At 33.8% G+C, this 21,398-nt stretch overlaps 3 protein-coding genes and 1 long non-coding RNA gene across 10 annotated transcripts; 2 read left to right on the top strand and 2 right to left on the bottom strand.

Annotated features, from left to right (window-relative positions):
* Positions 1-87: 87 nt before the first annotated feature.
* On the bottom strand, positions 88-7,324 carry LOC126920103 (phospholipid-transporting ATPase ABCA1-like). Of its 2 annotated transcripts, none has more exons than XM_050730029.1 (17): positions 7,176-7,324; positions 5,724-6,670; positions 5,253-5,652; positions 5,006-5,173; positions 4,745-4,932; positions 4,499-4,663; positions 4,302-4,410; positions 4,078-4,232; positions 2,490-3,996; positions 2,289-2,414; positions 1,986-2,204; positions 1,642-1,914; positions 1,264-1,565; positions 1,040-1,187; positions 755-965; positions 462-675; positions 88-381 (listed from the first exon to the last, which is right to left on the bottom strand). In XM_050730029.1, exons 2-17 carry the CDS (start codon positions 6,333-6,335, stop codon positions 172-174), a joined length of 5,007 nt encoding a protein of 1,668 aa, XP_050585986.1. In that variant the 5' UTR covers positions 6,336-6,670; positions 7,176-7,324; the 3' UTR covers positions 88-171. The 2 variants fall into 2 exon arrangements, with proteins under 2 accessions (XP_050585986.1, XP_050585987.1); XM_050730030.1 differs by lacking the exon at positions 7,176-7,324 and adding an exon at positions 6,981-7,040.
* Positions 7,325-7,333: 9 nt separating this feature from the next.
* Positions 7,334-10,538, top strand: LOC126920106 (uncharacterized). Of its 4 annotated transcripts, none has more exons than XM_050730048.1 (5): positions 7,334-7,477; positions 7,990-8,736; positions 8,820-9,095; positions 9,176-9,713; positions 9,793-10,538. In XM_050730048.1, the coding sequence occupies exons 2-5, from the start codon at positions 8,042-8,044 to the stop codon at positions 10,015-10,017; spliced, it is 1,734 nt and encodes a 577-aa protein (XP_050586005.1). In that variant the 5' UTR covers positions 7,334-7,477; positions 7,990-8,041; the 3' UTR covers positions 10,018-10,538. The 4 variants fall into 4 exon arrangements, with proteins under 4 accessions (XP_050586005.1, XP_050586003.1, XP_050586006.1 ...); XM_050730046.1 differs by having other exon boundaries at positions 7,336-7,477; positions 7,959-8,736; XM_050730049.1 differs by having other exon boundaries at positions 7,363-7,481.
* Positions 10,287-21,321, bottom strand: LOC126920104 (transforming acidic coiled-coil-containing protein 3). 3 transcript variants are annotated; one of them, XM_050730031.1, is made up of 6 exons: positions 20,855-21,321; positions 12,655-14,419; positions 12,274-12,584; positions 11,962-12,191; positions 10,816-11,127; positions 10,287-10,745 (listed from the first exon to the last, which is right to left on the bottom strand). In XM_050730031.1, exons 1-6 carry the CDS (start codon positions 20,966-20,968, stop codon positions 10,550-10,552), a joined length of 2,928 nt encoding a protein of 975 aa, XP_050585988.1. In that variant the 5' UTR covers positions 20,969-21,321; the 3' UTR covers positions 10,287-10,549. The 3 variants fall into 3 exon arrangements, with proteins under 3 accessions (XP_050585988.1, XP_050585990.1, XP_050585989.1); XM_050730033.1 differs by lacking the exon at positions 20,855-21,321 and adding an exon at positions 15,710-15,882; XM_050730032.1 differs by lacking the exon at positions 20,855-21,321 and adding an exon at positions 14,832-15,079.
* On the top strand, positions 16,077-19,629 carry LOC126920121 (uncharacterized). Its single transcript, XR_007711894.1, has 3 exons — positions 16,077-16,748; positions 16,837-18,986; positions 19,049-19,629. It is a non-coding gene; the product is annotated as an uncharacterized LOC126920121 (long non-coding RNA).
* Positions 21,322-21,398: the final 77 nt, after the last annotated feature.

Raw genomic sequence — 21,398 nt, 5'->3', positions numbered from 1 at the left:
TAAAGTATTCTTTTGTGATTCAAACGTACATCTTGAAATAAATAACTTAATTAACATTTGCTATGTGTTTAAGATTCACAAACTATATGTATTAGAAACTATGTATTAGAAAAAAATTGGATACATTTACATTTAATTAACTGAGAGATTTGTTAAAATATCTAACGATATTTAAACATTAGTGGTTTGAGTAGTGGAATCCACAGTAGGCGCTTTTGTCAATTCAGTTCCTCTAGCGAACTGAATGAAAAGTTGTTCTAATGTAGCTGACAAAACAGCGTAATCATCGATACAACTATATTGCGCTTTTAAATCATTCATTGTATTATACATCTTCTCCCATGTCGTTCTAATATCACTCACATGATACGCGATAAGCCCCTGCGAATTGGAACATGAAATCAGTGAGGACTATACAGAGATACATTTACAAATTTTCCACATTAGTTCAGAATTATTACCAAATTCTCATCCCTCAGTTCACACGTTAGAGAAGACTCTATAATACTTTTTATACTGCTGACATCATCGTCCGTTCGGCTGGGACTTAATTTAACGTGAATATCGTAACCAGCGCCGAATCGTTGCTTCAATTCCTGACTTGCACCGATGCAAACCAATTGACCTTTCACCATAATGACTAGTCTGTTGCACAAAGCTTCACATTCTTCCATGCTATTACGGATATTTTTTTATGCAAATATCGTTATATAATAATTTTAAGTAACATGCATTATCGAGTTGGATAAAGTACCTGTGAGAAGTGAGTATAATAGCTTGTCCCATTGTTTGACAGGTCTGGAGTATATTCCAGAGCGATCTTCTAGCTGCCGGATCGACTCCCGTAGTTGGTTCATCCAAAAGAACAAGAGTTGGATTTCCAATAAGTGCCATAGCAATGTTCAATCGTCGCTTATTCCCTCCGCTATAAGTACCGCTCGGTTGATGCATACAAGAATTTAAATCTAATATGACAAACACAATTGTAAATCTGCACGATGACTACTCGAAGTAAATTCAAAAAGCAGATAAGACTTACTAAGTCTATTAATCCATTTGTTAACTTCTAAATCCACTTTCGCTCTGGGAATACCGCGAAGCAATGCAAAAAGTCGCAAATGATCGAATGAATTCAAGGAATTGAGCAATGCATCAGTTTGTGGACAATATCCCATTTGAGCAAGATACTATGTGAAAAATTCATATATAATATACAGTAAAAATAACAAAACTGGGAGAAATGCAAAAGAAATGATATATTACGTTTTTTCTATCAGTATGAATTTCTGATTTTCCTAAGTACATAGTTCCACTGTTTGGTATTTCTTCACCGGTCAACATTCTAAATGTGGTGCTCTTCCCAGCACCATTAACGCCAAGCAACCCAAAGCATTCTCGTTGCTTCACACGGAAACTAATTTCCTGTACTGCCATCAACTTTCCGTAATATTTACTTAATTCATAAACTAAGAACAGGCTATCGTTATTATTTAGGCTTTCTATGCAATTATTTTCGATAGTAGGAACTGTTTTAGTTGGTTCCTCGTTCATTTTCTTCGATGCACCTATCGATATAGTGTAAATTTTCATTCAATTTCTCATTTCCATTTCTCTAAAAAAAATATTCGTAAAATACTATACCACGGTTTTGTAATTTTCTAATTTCTATTGCCACTGCATGCTTTTCCTTTTTCACTTGATCATCTTGTATATTGCATGGATCTCTTAAATTTTGACTGAATATTTTAGCATAGAGTTTATAAGGCAATCGTTCCTCTAAAATAATAAGTATAGCAAAATACATTAATGGAGTGAGAGATAGGTATATAATGCAATTTTTTAAACTCATTTTAAAATCATAATCAGAAAAGTAAGAAAGCTGGTTCTTGCATACTCCATCCGCACAGTCCAAACCTAAAATGACTTCAATTATATTACATATCATTAACTTAAAAAATTTATTAAAATAATTAATGCATTCGTACCACAACATATATCAGGAATACCCATGCAAACTACCTCTTGCAGTCGATTTGGTAATCGACGACATCTCGCATTTTGCAGAGCTATGATAAAGAAAGATAATTGACCATTAAATAAGCCTATGTGAGGCATCAGATAAAATATTCCTTTTTGGAAAGAATAAAGAATTTTCAACCACGGAAAAGTACCAAGCACTTCCTGAAGAAGATAATGTAATAAAACTAGAATATTAAAAAAAAAAAATATTAGCTTGCCCATTTTGTATTTTTCATTTCTTTACCATTTCATAGTGCAGTATAACTTACCCAATCCAATTGGTACAATAGATAAAATAGTTACTATAGTATTTCTCGATTTATTTATAAAACTGAAGATATACGATATAAATAAAGAATTTATGCCAAAAAGCAATAGCAATAATATCATTATCACTAAAAAAAAAACAACAATATTATGAGATTCAATTCTTAGCATATGTAATAATTCTTAATATTGTATTATCTTACATATTTCTATCTTGTAGTATAATCGTATATCCAAAATAACATCCATAATATAAGATCCTATTGTGATAATAAATATGGATACTATAAGAATTAATAAATCGAAAGTAAACATAGTAAGCCAATATGAAAAGGAGCTAATTCCCGTCATTCTCTGGAGTTGCTTTATTTTGCTTTCCATTTCCTGGAAAGGATGAACGATGAAAAGCGCAACAGTTGGAAAGAAGAAAGAACAAAAGACCAATACTCTTGTTAGAGAATCGGTTTCTATCATGTATAGTGGTGTTGCAGATAAAGCATTTGGTAATTTCTGACTTGAAACACGAATAGAATATTCATCGCCAGCCACAGCTTTGATTAGCGCATTTGATAATAAATTTATAGTTAAGGGCATGCTATGAATTGCAATTCCAGAATAAAAACCATTAGCAAACAAGACATCATCAGAAATATTAAATTCTGCAGAGACAATATAATTATTACGATACTCTGCAATATTTTCGACCGCCCTATCCAATAGGGCTTTTGTAACGCTTGTATTTTGTTCTACCTCTTCGGCAAATCCACCAAAATATTTTATTAAATTTGCGTACATCGTGCCAGTAGTTTCGTTTTCGGAAGAATACAGAACTTTTGGATGTCTATATATATTAAGTTCTAACGGAAATATATTTGTTGAATCAGTAGGTGTATCATAACTTAAACCCATTAAAACCACAGACAAAAGTGGCAAAAACAATATTAATAATGTGTTACTCAAATTTTTTTTAGTGTACGTCAATTTCTTGTGATATAGTGCTAAAATTGATTGCATACATAAACTCCATCCTTCTACCTTTTGCGATGGAGGACAGAACAATTCGTTCAAATGTTTTCCATTGTCCTCATTTTTAATTACTTTTAAGAATACTTCTTCCAATGTGATGAGTGATACGCTAATCCCTGTAACTCCCAGATTTCTTTTCTGGCCTTCAACTTTATCCAAAGATTGCGGTAAAGTTTCAGTGTTCGGTACGCTTAAAACGATCTTTTCACTATCAACGCTTATTTGTTGCGTCCTTGGATCAAATTGATTTATAACTTTATCTGGACTGCACCATGATTTTGTTGATAAAGTAACTTCCATATGACCGTAGCCATACTGTTTCTTCAAAAACATCGATGTGCCATAACATTTTAATCGTCCTCCATGTACAATGGCAATTCGATCTCCAAGTATGTCAGCCTCTTCCATATTATGTGTACTGATTAAAATCGTTTTCTTCCCTCTTATTTTTAATATAATATCCCATATATCTCTTCTAGTTTCAGGATCCATTCCGGACGTTGGTTCATCTAAAATTATAGTACTGGCATCACCAATAAGAGCCATCCCAAGACACAATTTCCTTTTTTGTCCTCCAGATAACGTGCTTGGGAGAACATCTCTTTTTTCACTCAGTTTTAACTTCTCAAGTAAGACATTAATATTTTGTTTGATTTCTTTCCTCTTTTTATTTGCACCTTTCAGCTAAAACGCACATACACACTTTTTAGTTTTTAAAAATTGTTTCTTACACTTACAATGTTACTTAATTTCAACTATACTTACTAGACCAAAAAATTCTAATTGCTCAAATACACTCAAATCGGGAAAAACCATATTTTCTTGAGGGCATAAACCCAAATCATTTCTAATAGATTGCAAGTTTTTTACTATGTTTTGACCATTTATAAGAACTTTTCCTTCGGTTGCACTTATTACACCTATTATAAAATAATTGATTCAAAGAAATTAAATAAACACATTCAATACGAAAGTAAGTGAATTTTTACCTGTCAGAATAGACATGAGTGTAGTTTTCCCTGCCCCATTGTGTCCCAGCAAAGCAGTTATTTGTCCTTTATATAAATCCATAGAAATTCCCTTTAAAGCTTGGACTTTCTGTTATAGAATAATTATTATTAATCCAATCTAGTTAAAGACAATAATAATAATTTATCAATTAAATTTAATAAGTTAGAAAACTTACTGATTTTCGTAAACAAATACTTTTATATGTTTTTTTAAGATTACGAATTTGAATTCCAGGAGTAAGTACACCATTTACAACTGGTTCAAAATTTTCATTGTCTATACTTCCATAATCAAAATCTTCTATATCGTAATCAAAAGTTACTTTATTCTTCTTTAAATACTAAAAAATATATTGTTATCATACATATATTCAATGCATCTCAAGAACAATTCTAATTATTCTAACAAAATAAAAATTTACCTTCAAAAAGTAAAGTGGGTCTTTACGAACTCCATATTTTCCTGGGTGTATGGCATTAATATATATAGTAAGAATAAAATGTAAGAAAGCACCTATAATTGAGAAGATAAGTATAAATCCAATGCACCCAGTAATATTATATTGCGTGTTTCCAACAACAAACATGTTTGACCATTGAATACCAGTTACTAAAAATTGCACATAATTAATATTTAGAAAATTGCAAGGCATTAACAAAAATATTAAAAGTATTTTACACACATTGAGTCTCATATCCATTTACTTCTTCAAGGAATCTATACAGCAATATATTTGGGAACAATATTCCCAAATATGGTATTATTGAAAAGATTTCTTGCCTTATCAAATTTCCATGTAGTGAAAAAGAAGCAGTATAAATAATTGTTAATGTTGTTATCACAAAACGCGCTAAAAAAGATCCATTATATATTATAGTTATTTTTTATTTTTTTTTTTTTTATTTAATATTTCTTCCAAAACAACTTACGTTTTGAAAAATATGCAGCAATATGCATACCAAATGATATTAAATGACCTACATGCATTGTAAGTATTAGCCAAAATATGAAAGTATTACTATAATATAGGTATGGATCAACTTTCTCAGAAAATGTATTCTTAAATAATATTATTATTGGTACTATATAAAAAATACTGAATACAATGCCAGTGACCAACCAACTTAATAAATTCTGATATTCTTTCACCCCATTCATTGCCATCAGAACATTTATGCCAATGTATTTTTCCTTCGTTGCATAGTTTATTTCTACACAGAGTGGAATTAAGAAAGCAATGACTGCAAACATACATATCACCAGTCTTAATATTGTATCAGATTCATCTATTTTAATATAAGGTGGATAAGGCATTCTTTGTATTGACACCTAAAATGAATAGAACAAATAATATAAGGTATTGATAGTGCTGATTACTTGATATTATACACATGTAATACCTTCCAATCCATTGAAGAATGTGATACTGTGCGATCTATCAAAGCTTCATCAACACACATTTGTAATGGTACAAATGGTATGGCATTTACATATAGAGCACGTGCATCATATGCAGGTTGATCAAACATATTTTGAAATAATACATTTGGAATTTTGAAAGGATGTCTGATTTTGTACTTTATATCCGTCGTATTATATTGCTCAAACACGAGTCCTAATACTTCTACACTAGGAGACTTGGCTTGTAATATTGTGTAAGCATTAATCATATCATCTTCAGTTAAAAAACCAACTACATTTTCATATGAGAGTGTCATACATATTCTTATATCTTGCAAAATACTTTCTGTGTATGTATTGTGTGGTACATAATATAAAAATGTGTAATCTCTGTTTATTACTGTTAACTGTTCCTTATTTTCTATAGGATAATATGTATTTTCATTGATTACACGAGGTGGTTGTACACTAAAATCTCTGGCAGCTTGTATCAATACAAATAAAGCAATAGGTACCGAACATTGTAAAAATATTGTTGTTTTCCAATGTCTCTTCCTAACTATTAAATTTTTATATAAAAGCAAGCCAAAATTTCTGATGTCATTTCCCATTTTTAAATGTTAAATATCTACATTTTTTTAAAGATCTTTTATTTTAAATCAATCAATAACATAGTGCATATGCTTCGCATACATAATCGGATGAGTTATAGAATGTCATTGAAAGTTCATAAAAGTATCATAAATAAATTATTAGAATTGATGTATGAATCAGCATGTATACTAACAGAATACAACACACTTTGCTATGTAACCTTGACTATGATGTTATTAAATAATGTTTTTTAAATACATATTTGGATAGATTTTTCTTTAATTTTTTACCAGAATTTTTTAAAGCTCAACTTCTTTATTTTTCTTTGGTAAGGTTGTCATAGTAATTGTATCTGAAAAAAATTATTATTATTACAAAATGGCAATAATATCACTAATGATAAAGTAACATTAAGATGAAAGAGTAGTAATATTAAGAAAAAATAATATCAAGAACAATAAAAACAATCAAAAAAATATAATGTATGTTACAATATTATTTGAAGAATCATGAAATCAATCCAACAATGAAATGCATTTTATGATAATTGTTTATAGAATCATTGTAAACATTATAAAATTTTAATTTTAAATTAAATCATCTTTTGATAAGATAGAAATATATGTATTTATTCAATGGAAAGAATTGTATATAATAAATACCTTCCATGTCTCCAAAATGCTTTCCATTAAATCTAGAGTAAATACTTTATAAAAATAGTAGTATCACTTTAAGCACTTTTACGTATTATATATTTTTTTTTTAAGAACATGTTAACATAAGGAAACACAGTAATATCACACACGAAATGCAGTTACATGTCATTCATACATATGTTATGTTATGGCGCTACTTACATTTAGAGTAGTCCATAGTTCCGCCACCAGATAATGCTTACATATAGCATATTATCTTGTAAGATACAAAATAACGAATAAGTAACTGGCGTTGTTCTACACTTATGGTAGGATTCATGAAGATATGTAAGAGAAAAAACAGCCCTAAGGAATAGATATGCTGTCGTCAGATTATGACGTATGTAATGCTGTTATGCGTAGTGAACTGTGTTTCTGGTATCGCAAAATCAAAACAGATGCATCTGGCTGTTAGCCAATAAATTATTGAACGAGAGACATTTGAACGCTGATTCACAAAAGACGTAAGTACGTTCGAATTTCTGTGCACAGTATGTATGAGTAGAATTTTTTCGTTTATTTTAATTTAAAATTTAAAATGTGATATATCACGATAAGATTAAAGAAGCAATAGGCTATTCGTTTTTGACGTTAACTCCTATTTAAGTAGTAAATAATTCGTGTATAAAATAAGATAAATAATTTAGGGAATTACGAAATACTTTTATTGAAATTTTGCTTGTTTAACGTACAACTTTCCGCAAGGTTAGGCAACATGTACATATGTGCTTGTAACGAATATTTTATCCCGCGCATAAATATATGAGACGCAGTTTATTTCGGTATTAAAATACATTATTTTAACAAATTTATGTATTTAAATAATGATATTCTTACTAAAAATATTAAATTCTTTTTAACTTCTGTTTGGTACTAAAAAATTGTTAATTATTTATTACGTAGTTTGCATGTTGTTTTTCTTTTCCTTTCTTTTTTTTTTAATAGACAATGCCATGGATTGCTGTTATTCCAGCAGAGATGGAAGTTCTACGACTGAGAAAGAGCTTTCGAACATCTGTAGTCCAGAGATGTTCGATAGCGATGATGAAGATGATAAAAAAGATAATGAATCACTATCAAATGAAGTACCAATAGTAGCTAGTCCTAAAAAACCTTCCCAAGCTGATTTAGTTGCAAACTCTGATAACAATTTATTAGCCAAAATTAATAAACTCTTAAGTGGTGTACCGCCACCACCTAAACTTACAATTTGCAGAACAGATTGTTCAGAATTATTATTACGTATTTATGAAAATCAACACTTATTTTGGGCACCGTGTGTGCTACCAGAAAAATGTATAAAACAAAATTTAAATAAGGAATCCCCAGAACAGCAAAAAGAAAATATTAGTACAAATAATTATCAGCGTACCAAAAGCACATCTAGAAATTTAAGTACTGCTTTTGATGCTTGTGATCCACAATATCAAAGTAATATTAGTAATAATATAGATACAGTAGATTTAAAGAATACTTGCAGTGATAATTTTAGAATAAAGAAAGTAGTTCCTAATAATGAAAAAAGCATTATCAATGCTAGCGCAAGTGGAACAAAATTGTTAAATCCTGAGCAGCTACAAGTAACTGTAACTGAGAACAAAATAAAAGATGAGTCTTTCATTGCTGCACCAAAATTATCATTACTCTACTACACTGTCAATGAAAAAGAAGCTGTCACTTTGTCATGGCCTGAAGCATATCATCATAAATTTCATGGAATACAGTGAGTGCATTAATATGCTTTTTACTTAAGTTTATGGCATACAGTATTTATGGGAAAGTATTTAATACTAGTTTTGATTTTAGTTATAACAGAAATAAAGCAGTTGAAGAATTTGAAGGTCTTACATCAAAATTATGTAATAGATATATAGGTGCCGAAACTCAGTCTACATGTACTGTATGGTTTTCTAAACCAGCACCAGGAAGTGCCAAAAAACGAAATCATTTAGCTAAACACAATAATGGGCAAAGTCCAACAAAAAGATTAAGTCATTTGACGAGAAGACGAAAAATATTTTCTAGTGCGAATTTGCAAGGCCTGGCGCTTAACAATAAAAGACTTGTAGTATTAAATATTAAGTATGTATCAAACATGAAACATATTTCGGGAAAATTTTATTAATTTAAAATATAAAATTATTATTCTTTTTTTAATATAGAAAACCAACAATTAAAAAAGGCAAAAGTCCACGGGGTAAGAGTCCACGGGGTAAGAGTCCACGGGGTAAGAGTCCACGAGGTAAAAGTCCGAGGGGAACTCCCAGGAGTTCGACAAAGAAAAAAGTGGCTCGACGGCTCGTTTTAGATGGACCTAGTCCGTTAAAGTCCAAAATTGAAATGTCTAAACGCGCGCTATTTCAAAGTCCTCCTCCTGATCGAGCTGGTCCAAGCAAGTTGCTTACAACTGGGTCAAATCCTCAAAGCATTAAACGTGCACTATTTACACAAAACACAAAGGAGAATGATTCAGAGAGAAGTCAGAAGGCAGCTATTGAACCAGAATCAAGGAAGAGGAAAAGCGAAGAAGAATTGGAAGGACCACAATGCAAATGGATAAAAAGTTTATCTTTCGACGGCTCACACGAATTGCATAATACTACTATGCCTTCGTGGGAGAGACACTCATCTAGTGATATAATTGAAAAAAGCAAATCCTTGAATGAAGGAAAATGCGAGCTTAGTGACACTCATAGAAAGGTATCTTTTTCTAAGTATTTGAAGCATGTTCAAACAATTGTTTTTTATTATATAATATAATGTAAATACGTATGTTTAGAAATTACTATGGGCGGTAGCGGAGGCTTTACGAGATAAGGGAATAGGTATGACTCATCCACAATTTAAACAGTATGCTACAAACTTAGCGCGAACCATTAAAAAACTTATGCCTGATCTCGAGAACAAGAATATCCCTCGCAAACCAGGGAGTACAAGTGATCGTATGTTAAAATTAGCAAAATATCACGTTTTGTTTGTAATTGATGCAAGAACAGCTGATTGACAATACTCATTGGTCTATAAAAAAAATTGACCTAACATTGCATAAAGTATATTATTTATCACAGAAATATCAATGATCAAACACTGGTGTTTGTATGTCGAGGTAGCATATGTATGAACAATGAATTTTATTTATCTGAATATAGTGAGATATTATATTGAAATGTATTATAACAAATCGCATAAAATATTAATGCGTGAACGTGTGACTGTTAGAACTATTTGTGGAATATTAAGATATTTTTTACTGCATAAACACAAACTGAGAGGTTGTTTTTAATATACCTATTTTTTTTATTAGCGATAAAATAGTATGTATATATATATATATTTCACAACTTATAAATAATTAATAAAAGGTGCTTCTCTGAAACAAAACATAATTTGCAATTAATAATTTTAGAAACAACGCATGTGTACATACATATCAATCATATCTAGCATATGGTTGTATCTAAAACGTTTAAGGGGGCGAGTAAAAAAATAAAGACTAATTGCATTGCATTCGCGATGCTTGTTCAATTTCCCGTTTTTTATTCCGCGTTTTGATGACCCACCCTTGCAATCACTTCATCCAGTATTTGCGTTAATTCCTTATTTTCTTTAGTTTTCTGTTCAACCAATTCGGCCAATGAATTGCTCTTTAGCTCCGCTTTCCGCACCAACGCATGAAGTTTTACTGTTTCATCTTCATGCTGTTTTCGTATAGCATCCAGTTGGAAATTAGCTCTAAAATATTTTAAAAATATATAACTTATTCCTTTCGTATTGAAATATTTCAACTTTTCTAAGTACTTACTTTTCAAGCTCGGTCTTAGCATGATTCTTCAATTGATCATATCGTGTTTCCAAACCTTTTATTGTTTCCATGTTTTCTTGAATACCCTCCTTCAGTACTGCCTCATTACTTTTATACACGGATACGAATCCTTTGAGCTTCTCGTACTTTTGATGAACATCATTGAAAGCAGCTTCTGTGTTGCTTAAATGAACATTTGTGGCTTGTAATTCCTCTTGGAGTTTTGCTTTCTCTTGTTCGAAATTCGTACGATCTCTTTCTCTCTCTGTAAGCAGTCGACTAATCGATTTTTCATACTCTTCGACTACGACCCTGAAATTAATATTTCGCGATTATTTACATATCAATACAATATTATATAGGTATTTACATTAACAACACAGTATTATATAGGATAGGGTAGATAAAGTGTTACAAGCTGTTTTCTCCAAAGTCATTGCAGATGTCAACTTGAAATTTTCAGGCTTTAAATGATGCATAGGGGATAACATTTCAGGGTATAAGATATTGTGGGGGAGAGTGGAAAATACCTTACACTCTAGTAGAAAGATATCAAAGGAAATGTATTTTGCTTTGAAAATTATTTTTCAGATATGTCACCTGATTTAGCACCAGTTGACCTTTTTATGGGGCTATGTAAAGGAGAAAATGATTGCAGCAGTGGCAACTATGAAAGAGGATATGAAAAAAAGAATTAACACTATAAATTCGTAACTTCAGAAATGTCAAACATTTAACAAAGCTATATTATCGCAAGAATAAACATGTGTTTGGGAGTGAATATACAACTGCTTGAATATCTAATAAAATAATTTTCAAAGCAGAATACATTCCTTGTATAAAATATTTTCTGCTATAATTCCTTAAGTATGCGAAATAAAAAAGCTTTAGATAAAAGTTATTAGGTTTGATAACATTCGTCAGAATATCGAAAAATTAATATGCTATTCCATTTAAACATATGGGGTAGTAATCTTTTTGCCCTTGAGAAACTCTCCTCCTTAATTTCTTACACGTAAAAATATCAACCCCTCTGCATCATTTAACACCTGAAAATCTCAAGTTGACATCTGCAATGACTTTGGAGAAGACAACTTGTAACACTTTATCTGCCCTACATTGTGGAGATAACTTAGAATAACTTACGTCATTTGAGATTTACTTTTTATCTCCTGTGCCATTTGTGCTTGTAATTTGTTCATTTTTTCTTGAAAAGCATTCTTTTGCTTCTCTAATTCAGCTTCGTACTCTTTCTTTTGTTTCTCTAGTTCTTCTTCTAGCTGTAATACAGTTGTCCTTACTAATTCTAATTCCTTACTCATATTAATATCGGTAATAAGTGGAGTATCTGATTTTGATTCTTCTGTAGGCTGTTCCTATATAACATAGTTATAAATGTATATATTCACCTAATAACAATATTAGTAAAGACACGAATTATGATAAATTACAACGTACTATGCTTGCCATTTTCTCTTGAAGTTCATCTGTTTTCTGCGTCATATTTGTACAAATAGGACTATAAAAAAGTAGCCTATCTATAGCTGCTATGGCAGGATTACGTTTAGGAGTATCAATATTCACTGGTATGCTTTCACTTCTGCCGTTTTGTTCCTCGTCTATGGATTGTACATTTCCATGAGGTAACATACTAGTATTTGCTACCAATGGATCAAATTTTACATACAAGGACTCGGTTCTCAAACGATTGACAGTTTTCGAATTGCCGTGATTTATCAAAAAATCGAAGCTCGTAGGATCTTGGAAGACTGTGATATAAAATGACTATTAATAACTGTTCATTGACATAAAAAAAAATTTCCTGTAGAAAACACTCACTTTCTGATGTCGCGCTAATGAAACAATCGGTTTCTCTTGAGAATTCCAATGAAGATCTACAAATATCATTGGCAACCTGTTCAGCAGCAGATTGCAGTTCTTCGAAATTCGGCTGTTCGATGTTCAACGTAGTTAACGTGGTGCTCTGTCGTTGCGGTTTGAACTCCGTATACAGTTCCTCTTCCGGTACAGTCTCCGAAATCAAAGAAATATCCTCTAATGTAATAGTGGTATCTAATTTCTTGTCAGAACACTGTTCCTCTACATTCTCGTTTTCATTTTCTTTTATCGAATTTATTAGATTTGTCTTTAGCAAATCATCTGTCTTTAACAAATCATCTGTGTTCTGCAAATCGTCTACTTTCTTGTCAAAAGATTTATCTGATTGACTGGTTTCTATCTCTTCTTTTCTAGGAGTAATGGCATCTGTGTTCAAAGTATCTTCTTTTAACGAAGGAAGTTCGAGGTTATTAACAACACTTTCCGTTATTACTGTGTTCTTAATCTCTTGACAAATATTCGTAGCAGAATTTTCTTGAACCTCAGGCGTTTTTAATCTCACCAAAGAAGTATCGTCTAGACAAGTCTGTTGTTTGTCATTTATAACATTTACATAATGCTTTACATCATTGTTAGAAAAATTCAATGAATTTGTCAAACTACTATTTATATCTCGTCTTTTATCTTGAATAGGACTTTTCACTGCGATTTGCGAAGATGAAATTACTGCTATGTTAGAATTATTCACAGGAGACAAAGACCTTGCCAGTTGATTTTCTACATTGTGCTCATCTTTTCGAGCATCGCTTTCGCCTAACTTCGCCGAATCTGTGCTGTTCAATAAAGAAGAAAACGTTGGTACACTAGGCAACGATGGCTCTTCTGCATATTCCGTGAACACAGACGTCGAATTACATACGGAATTTACAGTATATGGTATAAAATTGAGAGACAAAGAACCAACTTCGTCCGAGCTATTCTCTATCAAACTAGATTCCTTTTCACTAGGAACATCTGTGACTTCTTTATTAGGTGACAAACACACAGTCGAATTTAAGTTAGATTCTTCTATGCAACGTGGCAGTGAAATCTCATCAACGCCATTCACGGAGCTATTACTCGTCTGATGATCATCGCTACTTTCATTACCCTTATTAACAGAAGAGGATCTGCTTGTTATTCCCTCTAATCGTATAAAACTATTCCTCCTGTTTGAATCTGTAGTCGCTACGGGCAAAGGTTCCTTGATGCAAATGGTGCCTACGGTAGGTATTTCTTTAATTTCCTCTGTAGAATTAATCGGCGTTGAATTGTCATCGACAACTTGAACTATTTTCCGAGACTCAGTCAACGGAAACTCAGAGAGATCTTTGGTAATATCGACTGGTAGCTCGTCAGTGGCAGATGCGAATGTTTGATCCTGACTGAAGTCTTGAGAGTTTTGGAGAGTACTGTATGAATGATCGTCTTCCTCGCTATTTAAGTTTATCTCTGCACAACCGGCGATCAGGTCTCCTAAACCAGGTATATTCGAGTCCACGTATGAATCGTCCAAAACGTGGTTGGGGCTCTGAGGCACAGAATCTGCACAGATTCCACTACTGCTCTTTGTGCTTAAAGTACTGCTGAGACTCTGGAAACTGCTTGCCGAAGACAGACTTTCCGGAGCCGAGTAGGTGATCGATCCAACGTCGGCGAACTCACGAGCGAATCGAACCTTCACCTCATGCTCTGCACTTTTCGATGTAGAGTTGTCGCTACCACTCTATGAAACAGAAAGAAGATATTATTAAGCAACAGAACAGAAATGTTACATCAACTAGAATTTATTTTTTCAATTGCCATTTGTTTTGGCAAAAATGCAAGTACAATTTCAAATGAAAGACGAATCGATAATCGAGTATAGATTCTAAAAACAATCTCTTTTGCTATTAAAGATCAGCGAAAGCTGTTGACGGATTCAAGGACACCAATGAATTTCGATAACGACGCTGGGATTTTCCGAACCAACCCTGAATACATTCAATTCTAAGCTTACATTCGCGTTAATTAACGAGAAATTTTCCGCTGCAGCGTACGCTCGAACGAGTCTAAAAAAGCTATATCTGCCTCTACCAATTCACAGGCGCGAGAAGTTCCCGTTTAATTTGGCTTTCGACTAGTTAGACGCAAAATACCGGCGGCGTGGGCGATGGAGATGGCGATGGCGATGGCGATGGCGGCTGCAACGTCCTTGCCGGGATCGCAGCAGCTCGATGAAGCAGTTTATTGATATATTCCATTTTCTCGCGTAACAAATGTAGAATAAAGATGCGTGTTCAACGAGCAATCGTAGTTCACTGGCAAAATTCGCATCAGCTGATCCCTCGAGACAAGGCTCGCGGATTTCTTTCAGAAATTGCGCAACTTCTTCGTCGCTGAGACTAATTATAAAATATACCAGCACGAAGAGAGGGAGATGGAGATTTTGTTTTGACCGATCTCGCGCCAGTCTTGTCCGTGAATCCATGCCAAGAACAGTTATGAGTGGACGGTGCTCGCGGCGAAAAAATACCTCGGTCCGTATCGCCTCGATCCTGCGATCGCGATTCGCGGTGAAAGATGGTGGCTGCCGAGACGTGGATACAACGGTGATCATATAAATTCAGATCTAAATTTGAATCCAAGAGCGAGGATCTTCTGCGTGAAGTTTCTTACGATTCGATCATTTAAGAAGATGCATCGTTGGATTAAAAATTTCGGTGTTCCTCGCGATAGAGTTAGAACAAGTTATCCGAAGATAGCGAATTGCCTAATGTCTGTCCTAATTGCCTCTAATCTATTGAGCGTATGTATCTATTTCTTACACCTCGTTCAAATTATTCAATTTACTTGAATTTCATAGCTTAGACGAGTTTTTAAGTGAAACGTCTTACGTGTGGTAGGAAATTTCTCAAAAAATTGAAAATCCAACAAAGCGAGTGATTTGGTTATTCGAGAGTTCGTGCTACTTGAACGCAATATTATTCGCGGATTTTTTCCTTTTTGTTAGAAAGTGGCGTTTTGAGAAGATTACCTTGAAGATGAAATTCCCCATGACTTCCCGAAGGGCCTCCACTTTCGGCTGTCACTGCTGGCCGATTTGAGGCCATATTTACACGCGGGTTCACAGAACCCCACGTAGCGAACTTTCTTTCTTTCTCCCCGCCTATATATCCTCACCCCTGACACGTTTATTTCCGACGACACGGCGCATCTTTCGTTTATCATTTATCCTATTCGCGGTCTTGTGTATTTTTTCTTCGATTTCTTGTTTATAAGCGTCTTCCTTTCGTTCCACCCCTCTTGCCCCGAGAGAAGAAAGAAAGCTCACAGTGGAAAGGCTTATTTTCACCTTTTTACAGCGTCGAGCTAGTTTGATCGAAGATCGCAAAATCATTCGATTAAAAAGTTCGTATCAGATATACGCGTGTATTCGCCTGTATTCACCGACTTGGAAGAATTCGCTAATTTAACGATATCTTTCAGAGATATGGCCAACACTCGTCTTAATTATTAATGTGAAACTTCTCTCGATTCACTCTCTCGAGTTTGCCCACTTTTTGCTCTAATAAAGTCGCCCAGGTTTTATCTGGAAATTTTCACCGTAAGCTCTAATCCGACCAACGAGAGAAAATCGAACGAACACGAATGATAAATTCGTCCTACTCGATTAAATCCACAAATCCAATTAGTAAGACTGATCCGATTTCTGCGTTTAATTAAGACATCAGTCTGTTGCGTCTTGCTTCTGATTTGATTAAGTACGTGAAAACATATCGCGTTAGAACGATGGACAAACATTTTACGGAGAACAGATGCATTTAGAAAGTAGAATATGTAAATCGGGCACTAATCTAACACGCTAACCATTATGGATTAGGTGTAGCTACTCTATAGCTCGTGTTATGCGCTTCTTCTTTCACAGAATACGTCATTAATTCCATGAATATTGATGATGCTTTTTTAGTGCGTCTTGGTTTCTGTGGAAATTACATAATTGTTTACATTGCATATGGATTACATTTCTTAATGCATCGTTATCTAATTGTAATAGCAACGGCTATGATAATAAGGTAAATAGTAATAAGATAATATAATATGTGTGGTAACGTTAATTAGTATAAATATGGATGTAGTGATAGACCACGTAATTAATTCTAGATAACTGAAATATGGTAATAAACGATTAAAGGGCGCAGAAAAAAACCAATTGAAGGAACAAAGAATCCTCGCCACGTCAATTAAGGAGAAATTGTGTTAAGAATAAATCAATCTCATTCATAGTTCGATTTAGAAAAAAAAAAAAAAGAAAAGAATATGAAAATAATCTTGCTCGAAACTGAGAAATGATAAGTCATAACATGATAACCTGATAATCATGAATAACAACGTATAATATAATATTTGACGAAGACTGATATACGCAACGTGGTGATTATCGTTTAACCACTGATTACATCTTTGGATGTCGATCAAAATTCTTTGAAAATAAATTGACAAGATCAACGACTTGGCACAGAAAAATAAAATGCGACGCTAACAATTGAATTTGGGTCAGTTCACACCTCACACGCGAAACCTGTAAACCTTCGGAAGTATGTACGTACTTAATTTATCTTTAATCTTGAGAGGTTTGTAGCATTCTAGATATTTACTACATTGTTAACCAGCACAAACATGCTTCTGTTTATACGTACATCAGTTTACACAATTATTAATACCAAAACCAAAGAGTAATAAAAATAAGCAATTTGCAATTTTTTAATAATTCGAATAATTTCTTGCAAATTGCTTGTTTATAACGTAAACTTGTTTTCTCCCTCGCATTAGCTTTATATTTTTTCACGTATTTTTCATCTTCATTTCACGTTGGTAAAAACCGTGTACGTTGCCATTATGTTATTCTTCAGTGTTATAAATTTTTGTTATCCAATTATGCCAATACCGGCACACGATGATTTCTACATAGGATAGCTGATGAACAATGTGCTAAAATCTGCTGTCTGTTCGGAACATGTCTTTCGTGTTCTTGCCAATGCGCCACAAGGAAGTTCGATTACGGATTCGCGGGAAATCGATTTAAAACGTATAGAAACATTCAAAGACGATGGTCGCGTGATATTTGCAGAAATACTGAAACGTAGAAACGTCATTCTGATAAGCGTGGAAGCATTCTGAGACGTACTTTCTTAACGATGTACACGATGTTATTTATACACGGTGATCCAACAATAACCACGCTTATTATTACAGACATGAAAAAAGGTCGATATTCGTCTTTTTTTTTCCTCGCTTTAATAAAAGAGATGAGAGCAGGTGACAAACAATTTCGTTTCTTGTGAATCATTCTGTACGTGAAACAACGTAATTTACAATCTTCACACTCGAATGCATCAAGATTGCCGGCAGCAATTACTCGATTTCCTAACCGTATGAAATGATGAGGACATTTTCATGAACCGTGGCAAACTGTCAATTATTATTGTACTGTAGGCGCTTTTACTCGTTAAACCTACGGTATAAAGTGAACGTGTTTGCTCGAGCTCACCGTACACGAAGCGTTCAAGCGAGTGAACCGATGCAATCACAATATCACAGGCAATTCCATTCGAAACTCGAGAGGCTCGTGCTCTCCTTATTCGGCGTATTCTTGACATCATCGAGACAACACATAGATACTATCGCTATGACTCATTCCCATCTGGACGCGATGACAGAGAAAACCAGAGACATTTCTCTTGTGAGGGGTGTGTCTCTTTTTCTCTCTCTCATCCCTCTATCATCGTTCCATTCTTTCGAGTGCCGTCTTCGACATTGATTTCGATTTACAAGAAAACAGAACACAGTCTTTTGCTCGATAAACTCTGTCCAATAACATTCGATAGAAAACGGCGTGAAAAGTAAGAAACGTGAAACTAGGTCTAAGACAACGTATTGCCTTCTTGCGGTCTGCTCGTCTCCATCGGAAGGATTCGCCGGAAGACACTCACCGGACCTGACGATCAACGGAGGATACCTCTGGTCGAAATTCTAATATTAGCGCAGCGCATTCTCCAGTCGATACTCTAGACTCTAGACATCCACCACTACCACTGATCTCCTCGCGATGGCACGCGACACCATATCTGTAAGCGTGTGTACGTGTGAACGCACTACCACGAGCACGCGACGACAGAACACGATGATGCAAAATCTAAGCGGCTCACCTTTCGAAAGATACGCGATTCTGACAATCTGTTGGAAACGTTTACGGCTAGAGCACGTTCGGTATGGAATGAACCGTTTCTAGGTCGTAAAGGATGATCAACGATGTGAGAGTCATCGCCACCGTCTTGCCACGATGATACGCGTAACTAACACTTGCTACTTGTAGGCCGCTGTCGTAACGTCGAACCGCGCACACGCCGCACGGGCATTATGCTACAAAGATCACCAACTATGGAAGTGGTGGGACACGATTCCATGGCACCGAATGGTGCGACGGCGTGGCGCTATCTGGAGTGACGTATGAATACTCGTTAATCGAATTGCTCAATTGCTGAGTAGGTAAAAAGAGAGTAAGTTATCGATAGATTGAATTAATAAACGATTTCGCGTAGTGACGCACCCTTTGAATTACTTTGAACATTATGCTCCAGATTTTTTTCGACTCGTTCAAAATGTATTAAGACTCGAGGTTTACAACTGGTCGAGACTTTCAATAATTTGAAGTCTCGAATCATGTTCGAAATGATTCAAATTTTCAAAGAATTTAAAAAATTTCGAGTCACTCCAAAATGAAGAATCAAACCATTATCAGATACGTGACTGTCAAACGAAACGGAGAAAGAAAAATGATACAGAGACTGAATAATATAAAATATCTTTGTTTTTGTGGCATATTACTAAAAGCTGGAAGTACTTCCTTAGAGTTGCAATTTCTGTTTGAATGTGTGTACCTTATGATGTATGAATGGTGTGTACCTTATGATGAATGGTAACCATATTTTTAATCTTAACTGTATTTTAATCGGCACTTTCTCCTGGGTAGAAATAACTACGTATTAAGTCTGATTTGAATGCGAACGAAATCTTTGTGTATACTGAATAAAATTGGGAAATAGGGAAATATCAAAAGCTCCATATTGGCAGAATTGAAACATGGGGAAACTACATAAATAAAATCCTAATATACATTACAATAAGTATAGCGAAATCTATGTTTCCTTAGGTAAAAATATAACCAGAGGTACAATACATTTTTATAATAATCTAAAGAACCGGTTTCATCTTTGTAGTACTGATCGTGTGAATAAACCAGTTTGTTTCATGTACAAGAAAGAACATACTATAAGAATGTCAAGGTGCGTCTCAACTGGTATTCGTAAACAATTCGCAAATAGTATACGATTTGTTCTGTTGTCTAGAAGTTGTCTATCTCGTACTATTACTGTTCCTGATCTATTCGCAGAAGTACACATTTCTGATGATTCATAATGTATAAACATAAGTTAATAATCTTTACATATTTATAATTTTCTATAAATTTTAGTTAATCTTATTGTTTAAAATTTTTTATCTTTAATGACTAGCGATTTCACAACCAAAGAATTGGTATAAATTAATTGTAATAAAGTATTTAAATAAATTTTCAGGAACTATTCGTGAATGTGTTGCGAAAAGTGTTCACTAACGGTTTATGAACATTTTGCGAACATTGTTTGCTAACATTCACATACAATTTATCAATGAATAAGCATCTCTATATTAGTAACGTAACATATGAAAATATTAACTGTACTTTCCTTAATTAATCATTCAGCGCACATGACAGATATTATGATATCTTTAAGCCAAGTAATATACAGTTATATATAAGCCAGATATGTTCAAAATATTTGATATATGTATATACAAAATAATTGTACAAATTATGTGCGAGTATCTTTTTTACGCACTGAAGAAAGATATTCCTACGCGGGAAGCAAAACTTATTTTCGTTTCAAGGTGCTCCTGGAGATTCAGGGTTTATTTATAGGGGACCTCTGGCACAACTGTTTGCAATAAAAACAGAGAGGAAAGATGACCGGGTTAAAAAAGGACATGATAAAACGATAAGAACGCGGGATATGCCAACTTAAAGTTCATTGTCATGCGCGTTGCAGGCGCGTTATCATTCGCAAAAAGAGTATATAAATACCTTGCGGCGAGAAGGTTGCACAGGCGGCGAATTATGAAGAGATGCAGTGATTTCTCGAAGCACAACTCGAGTTCCTTCGCGAACAGAACCACTCATATTCCTTGGACTTGACATCCTAATGATATTTTCACAATTTTGATTACAAATTCGATGATAATTTCATTAAATACATTCGTCGTTGCACCTTTAACGACTGCAAACACGACACGAAATTAAATTCAATTGTGAAACGTTTTATACACAAATCAAAGGACACTAATAATTGAATGTTAGCATTCCCACTGCATGTTACTCGACGTTATCAGTAAAAGACGCGGCTTCTTTCAAGCATATATTTGTTTTAAATGTAAACTTTATAGCACCTGAGTTTAGTATAATATTAAAATAAATAAACGACTTTGTTTCGTAGAAATTCCTCGTACACGTTCCTCGATATCGCCTTCGGTACAACGTTTAGCACGCAACCGCTTTCTTAACGGCCGTCTAGCATTTGACAACTTGAATATGAACGTAACAACCAATCACGATGCATTATTGCGTTTCT

Source organism: Bombus affinis, chromosome 9, assembly GCF_024516045.1.
Source record: "Bombus affinis isolate iyBomAffi1 chromosome 9, iyBomAffi1.2, whole genome shotgun sequence".
Lineage (NCBI taxonomy): Eukaryota > Metazoa > Arthropoda > Insecta > Hymenoptera > Apidae > Bombus > Bombus affinis.
Note: the sequence above shows the minus strand (reverse complement) of the source record. Positions and strands in the feature narration are given on the sequence as shown.

Coding starts and splice junctions, on each gene's coding strand:
- LOC126920106 (XM_050730046.1), top strand. CDS start 7,967: ATGGATTGCTGTTATTCCAGCAGAGATGGAAGTTCTACGACTGAGAAA. Junction 8,737..8,819: donor CATAAATTTCATGGAATACA/GTGAGTGCATTA, acceptor TTTTGATTTTAG/TTATAACAGAAATAAAGCAG. Junction 9,714..9,792: donor TTAGTGACACTCATAGAAAG/GTATCTTTTTCT, acceptor ACGTATGTTTAG/AAATTACTATGGGCGGTAGC.
- LOC126920104 (XM_050730031.1), bottom strand. CDS start 20,968: ATGTCAAGTCCAAGGAATATGAGTGGTTCTGTTCGCGAAGGAACTCGA. Junction 12,585..12,654: donor CATTAGCGCGACATCAGAAA/GTGAGTGTTTTC, acceptor TTTATATCACAG/TCTTCCAAGATCCTACGAGC. Junction 10,746..10,815: donor GCTAAGACCGAGCTTGAAAA/GTAAGTACTTAG, acceptor AAAATATTTTAG/AGCTAATTTCCAACTGGATG.
- LOC126920103 (XM_050730029.1), bottom strand. CDS start 6,335: ATGGGAAATGACATCAGAAATTTTGGCTTGCTTTTATATAAAAATTTA. Junction 5,174..5,252: donor TGCTGCATATTTTTCAAAAC/GTAAGTTGTTTT, acceptor GATCTTTTTTAG/CGCGTTTTGTGATAACAACA. Junction 676..754: donor ATTATACTCACTTCTCACAG/GTACTTTATCCA, acceptor TATCCGTAATAG/CATGGAAGAATGTGAAGCTT.